Here is a 7,201-nt window from a genome sequence, read left to right as displayed (position 1 = left end):
TGACAGATTCGAAAGTATAGTCGCCGGTCACTAGTCGCCAAGCCTATTCTTGTAGATTCCTTTTCGATAGCAGCTGTAGCATATTCGTCAGCTTCGCAAAATTTCATTTAATTAATAAATAATAACAATTTTTTGTTGTTGTAATTCAATACTGTTCAAAAATCCATCTCTATTGAAACAATAGTTTCTATAAAGAAACATTGTTTCTCTCGTCATAATGGGCTTTAAAAATTAATTTCTTATCAATTTATTTTTTGATAAATAATTTCATTTTATATTTATTTGAAATAAAATCAATTTCTTATTTATTTTAATCTAAATCTACCATATTCACTAAAACATATAGTATGTATATATTCAATAAGAACAACAGAAATAATATTTATTTTTGATTAAAATCATTTTATTATTATTAAATGGGGCACACGTATCAATTTACTTGTGCCTAAAAACTTTACACAGATATCATAAGTTTATAAGTATGTATCTTTTTGAATCTATTTTATTTATTTATTATAAAGTATTATTAAGATAAGTAATATACATACAAATATCGTAATTATTAAATATTGAATATTGGAAATTCTCTGTATGCAAATAGATTTTTTTATTGCAGTTGCATAAGATTATCATATCATAAGTTAGCTGCCTTTTAGCATTTCAAAAGATGGTTTGTTTTTGTTATTGTATAGAGTAGCTACTTGTTATCTACTTAGATTGAATAATTAACTACATATATATATACATATTAATATATATATAATGTTATTATAATTAAATGACCACAAAATACAAGCACTGCTCTGGAGCTTTTCCGGCTTGTCTAGTTTAAAATTTGAACCTTTTCCAAAAGTGTATATAACTTTATGTATATTTTTTTTTTATTAAATAAACATAAAATGTTTATAGGTATTTTTTCTTTTAAGCATATAAAAGTGTTACTATAAAAAGTTAAAAAATTTTTCATACAAATATATTTTTAAAGCCTTTAAGTTATTAAATATAATTTTATTATTGCGTTTGTTCAGTGAAATGAAAAGCATTTAGATTGGAAGGAAAAAGGCACAAACGTAAATGATCCTTTTCACATCAGGACAACAGTTGAGTTTTCAGTTTGAGCAAATTATTACGAATTATAAATATTTTATAAATATAAATGCAAAAACAAACCAATTAAAGAATAATTTTAATTCAATTAAAAGTTTAATTTAATATGTTAAAATTGAAGCTATAAAAAATAAATCGTCGAACCTCTGTATAACAGCATACTCTATATTCTGCCGTTTCCGGCTACTTTATAGAGAAGTCTGAGGTCCGATTGTGTAATTATTATTGTAGTTATATGTGCGATAGTTTTCTGTACAAAGATAGGTTTCTTAATTAATTCGTTTAACACTTTTATAGTAAATAATTGGTGTACATTTTTTCCCTACACTTAAAAAATATTAAAAAATTTTTTTATATATTTTTTATAAATAATATTGTTTAATTATTAATTATTATTAATTGTTTTCACAAAATAGCAGCGCTGTAGTGTTTTAGGCGTGTTGTGCCTGCCAAAGCAGTTTTAGAATGTGCCAGCGATTATTCTACTAATTTTCAAACATTTTATATACATAGAAGAAGAAGGAGAGAAGCAGTTTTACAGATACGGGTCTCGTATCTTTGATGTTAACAGTTCGGAAATGAATCAAAGTACGTGGCGTACTTCATGTACTTCAAAGTATCCGGATACTCTGATGAGAAGAGAGAGAGATTTAGTATTTTTTTACAAATTAAAATTAAATTGGCATAGCTTTAAGCATTTCGTTTGAAATAATTATTTCAATATTTGTGTTTATTCAATACAAGACAAATTAATTTCATTTAATAGTTAAATTTAGTGCTCATATTTAATGGCTTAACTGGAATTAATTAGTGGATTGTAAATAAATTATACAAAATACGAAAAATAAATTTACAAAATAAATAATTCTTAAATCAAAAAAAAAAAACAAAAAAGACCGAGAATTTATAATTTTAAATCGTTGCACTTCAAAGCCATTTGCGCTATAGAATACCGCTATACCGCATCTGCTAGGAAGAAACTTTATCTGCTGCCTTAATTGAAGTTTATCGCCGGTAACGACCCAAATAGGCCTTGCAACTAGGGCACGTATGGTGCACATCCATACACTCATCAATGCAACATGGTATCAAGCAGCAACCCAGCCAGCAACTGAAAAAGTATTAAAATCGATTAAATTTTTATTTTAATTATATTTTCTTTTATTTTTTTTCTTCTTTTTTTGTTTTTTTTTTTGTTATTACAATACAATTTCACACCACATTGACATAACGACATAACTCACCCAAGTAATGCGATAACGAATCCGGATAAATACGCAATCATGCCCGGCTCAGTTCGTGTTGTTGTCTCTATTTCTGCATGGCAATGTGGGCATATCATGTGTGTGGCAGTGCGTCCAATGGGCACAACAGTTGTAACAATGGTAGCATTTGTAGCTGCAGTCGCTGGTGCAGGGACAGGTGTGAATGGCCCCACTGGTTTGACACCGCCAATCGCCTCCTGATAGGATGGCGGTGCCGATGGTGGTGGCACATAGGTGTATTGTGGTGGAGCTGGACCTGTATTTTTACTCATATCGGCTGTTTGTACTTTTATGTGCTTGTTTACTACAAACGAATGTAGAATGCAGAGCTTATATTTTTTATTTCGCTATGAAAAATGTTCCTCTAACTGAAAACAAAAAAAAAAAAAACATAAAACCAATGAAATGAATACTTTAAATTTATAACATACACAAACATGCCAATATTTTTAATTATATTAAAGGTCAAAGTTAACGACATAAAACTGCAATATGCGTTCTAAAATATTGAGTACATTTACTACATGCTAAGGAAACTTTGGAATGGTTGCTATAGTTTTCGATTTGCGAATAATAAACTATACCTTCGTTGGGGGAATAAAATAAGTATTTCAATAAACCTACTAGAAGAGAATATTGTTTTGAATTTTTTTTCATTGTTTACTGAGAGAAATCAAAAGATTTTTAGGACTACTTGAACCGACTTCAACTTCTTCATTGACCTTCTGACTTCATGAACTACAATCATGGTTTAATATATGAGAGATAAGTTTTAAATAAAAATGAACATATCCTCAATTACCATAGCTCACTTCAAAGAGGTAGTACAATTTTGACTCGATTAATATAAAAATTACTGAACATTATGTACAGAGTCCAGTATTTTTAACGTGATTTCCTGCCTACAAGGCTTAACACCACGGTGTTCAAAAACACACGTATTAATATAAAGCGTCAATCAACGCCTGCTCTATTCCGCCGGTAGTAATAAAGATATTCATGTAAGTCATATTTTCCACCTTTGTCAAATGCAAGGCCTATCTTAATCCTCTGCTACAATTTGGGCTGTAGCACCCGGTATGAAAGGCACTCCACGGCGAATGAATGATAATACAATATCTAAATCATTCTTCCCGCGTACGTTTGGGTATCAACCGACAGACACTAAGCAGCCAACGCCAATGGTCAGAACAGCCGAAGCTGCGGGCAACTAACCCCCGTAATACCAGATCGGTTCATCTTTGGTTAAATGTCGCGAGTGCTGATCTCACTCACTACCATTTGCACTTCCTACATAAGTACCAGACTGGCACTGGAGGATTTTAGTCGCCTTTTAGAACAGGCAATCCTAACCGCGGGAGTATGCATAAAAGAAATGTAGGACTGTATAAGATTTTACACGAAAAATAATATTATCAATATGCAAAATTATTTTATATCTGAAGTATTGTTCACCGACAATCACTAAGAAATTACACAAAAAAATTCTGTTTGAATTTAAAAATAAAAATAAATTGAGCATCAGTTGAAGCTCTCAAACCACTAAATCAAACGACTACATTTATTTCATATATATGTGTATTAATAAATCATGGTTGCTTTCTTATAAAATACATAAATATAAATTTTTTTATAAATTGTTATATATAAATGAGTAACCGCTTATGCTGTAATTCCAGAGTATTGAATTAAACCTTTAGAGTAATAAACCAAATGGTTAGAATATCGAATCACAGTTCGGTGTCAAATCAAGTAAACTAATGGTCCATGTGATCATTAAACTGAACTGATGCGGCGATTCTAAAGATCAAAACCACATCTTCACAGTACCAAACCCAAGATTTAGAGAATCGAGCTAAAGGTTCATAATATTAAGCCAAAGGTTCAGTGTTATAACTGTTAGAAGTAACTCTAGCAACTTCAAAGTATTCAAAGTATTAATCCAAAGACCAAACCAAGGGACAGAGCATCAAACCAAAGGTATGGAGTATTGAACTAAAGGTTTAGAGTATTGAACCAAAGGTAAACAATATCGAACTTAAGGTTTAGAGTATCGAACAGAAGTTTTAGTGAATAAAATCAAAGTTTTGGGGTATCGAATCAAGGTTCAGAGTCTAATACTAAAGCTTGAGATTATCGAATCACAGAATCGAGCCAAAGATTTAGAGTATCGGGCCAAAGTTCCAGAGTATTGAGATTTTTAGTATCGAACCAAAAGTTCAAAATATAAAACCAAAGCTTTGCAGAGTATCGAAAAAAAGGTTCAGAGCATCGATTATTCAAAAACTCCGATTTATTAAAATCTAGTTTCATGGATGACATAAGGTCAAGGTAGTTTTTGAGGATATAAGTAGTATTTTTAGAATACTCATTTATGCCATTCTTAAATTCGAAATGCAATATATGATGACTAGGTTGTATGCAACACCCATTTAACAGAGGTTATCTAAACTAGAAGCATTAAAAGTATTAAGTCTTTTATGATAATAGAACGGTATAACAATATAAGTATATTTTGGTTAAAATTTGGATTTGATACCCGTTTTAATAAATCTCTTCTAGCAAAAACCGATTAAAATCATATTTTTTTTATTACAATCAGTCGTAGCTTCATTGAAATTTTACATTGGGGCAATTATTCAAATCAATGAAAATTTTACAATGAAAATTTCATAATGAAAATAATAATAAAAATTATTAATAGATATATTTAAATACATACATATGTATATTTAAAATTTATTCATCGACAACACATCATTAAAATTAATTCCAATTGAAAGGAAGGTTTTATAGATTATAATTATGGAATTACAGAATATCATAGAAAAAAAAATCTTGACGACCCAATAATTTCCTTATTTGCCTAAATCCAGTAAAACACACTGAAGGGGGTTTGTTAAAAGTAAAAATAAAAAAATTTGTGGGCGAAAATTATGCAAACGAAAAAAGTACGTGAGACCCATTTTGAACTGGAAAGAGTGAAGAGTATGCGTGCGAGATTTATGCTGACTTTCCGTCACTAAAATCAACAAGTGAAGGCACAAAACAAAAAAAAAAAAAAAAAAAAAAACAACGGAATTCATTAAAAGTTTCGTAGAGAGATAAAAAAAAATAAAATAAATCTGTAACTTGTGTTTTTCTTCGAGGCAAGAATTTAAATAGAAAAAGTTAAATAGAAAAAATAAAAAATATTTTAATAAAAAATTAATACATACAATCAACAAAGATAGATTTATAAATAAAAGGAAAAACAGAAGGCAAAAATTACAACGAAAAGTCGAAAATAGATTTTGTGTTGGTTTTACTTTTAGCGATTTTTGCCGTGACTCATAGACGACGATTTTTCGCAATGTTGCCGAATTGAAAAGTTTAATGAATTCAACAAAAAATAAAAAAAAAAATCAAAAAAAAATAAAAAAAATGAAAAAAAAAGCAAATATAAGAGTATAAAGAAGACAACAAAAAAAAAAGAATAAATAGTAAGTTAAAATAGTAGAGCCAATAAAAAACTCAATATAAAAGGAATGTGCAAATTAAGCCATAAAGAAAGTTGACAAAAGATACAATGGGCAACTCTGTCCGAAGGAGCAGCCAATTCCATTCAATAATTCGTAAATAAATAGAAAATTTGTTTGCAAATAAAAAGTGAATGGATGGATGGTGTGTATGATAGCCTTGCTAATACAGACGTCTCCTTCAACATATTTCGCAGTAGTAGAAATTACTATGTAAATAATGAAGAAATAAAATTGTATTTACATTTAATTATAAGCATTTTTTATGAAGTCAATAAAAGCAATTGTGCGATTAAATGAATCAGCGACACTGAAGAAACCCTTGTCTCCGACGACAGTACCAGGGATGAAGTTAAGAGGGTCTTCTTCATTCATAAGACGTTTATTGAGTTAAGATGACAAGCATAAAATAGAAATTTCATAATAAAGACATCATTAAAGACATCAAAAAATTTTAAATTGAAGATATTAGACTTTCTAGTACATTTTAAGATTAAATATGGTGCAGAAATACAGAAATTTATTTAGTGTAGAGAATAAAACAGTATAATAATAAGCACCCAACCATTTAACAAAGAATATTCTACTGCATTTTAACGTCAGTTATGATGGCAGTGACGATTTTAGTTAATAGAAACTACTAACTACTGTATAGAAAGAATAGACAGAAAGAATAGAGAGTGAATTTGTTAATGAACTTTTACAGCAAATTAATAAAACTAAGACTTTGAGTCAGTTGCCTAATACAACCTAATGAGTCTGAGCTTCAAATTTGGCAGGATACGGGTTCAACCCTTGGTACTTGATTTTAAAAAAAATTATATAAAAATAATTCAATACAAGAATTAATTCCAAGAACACTAATGATGATGGGTATTTGGCAATACTCGAAACAGTTAAAAATTCAATTAATTAAAATAATAAAAAATTTTGTTGTTGTAATTCGCTACTGTTCGAAAGCTCTCTGAAGAATATTCTATAAATATATTAATTTTTAACTATTACTAATAATAAACTAACATAATAGCAGTCTCTAACAAATAATGTATTGGACTTTATATAGACTTGGATTCGATTGTGGATTTCTTTCGCCTCTTCAATCAGTTGTGGTATTCAATTACTCTTCCACGTTTTTTAAAACAGTTTAGCAGGTCTTTATTCTTTCAAATAAATAAATTTTTGTATTATTGCAAAATAGTAAATTTATGACACAATACTAAATTAATTTAACAAATAATATTCTATAATTTCGGAAATATTAAACGTATCACTTTTTTTTAACTATTATTATAAAACTAACATAATAACAAT

At 28.9% G+C, this 7,201-nt stretch overlaps 1 protein-coding gene across 1 annotated transcript; it reads right to left on the bottom strand.

Annotated features, from left to right (window-relative positions):
• Positions 1 to 557: 557 nt before the first annotated feature.
• LOC119669649 (cell death-inducing p53-target protein 1) lies at positions 558 to 2,740 on the bottom strand (the record flags this gene model as incomplete). Its single annotated transcript, XM_038079634.1, is given in 2 exon segments — positions 558 to 2,218; positions 2,352 to 2,740. Coding segments are annotated over 2 exon segments (399 nt in total). The 3' UTR covers positions 558 to 2,112.
• Positions 2,741 to 7,201: the final 4,461 nt, after the last annotated feature.

The sequence above is a fragment of the Teleopsis dalmanni genome, chromosome 1 (assembly GCF_002237135.1).
Source record: "Teleopsis dalmanni isolate 2A chromosome 1, ASM223713v2, whole genome shotgun sequence".
Lineage (NCBI taxonomy): Eukaryota > Metazoa > Arthropoda > Insecta > Diptera > Diopsidae > Teleopsis > Teleopsis dalmanni.
This window is presented reverse-complemented; position numbering and strand designations above follow the sequence as displayed.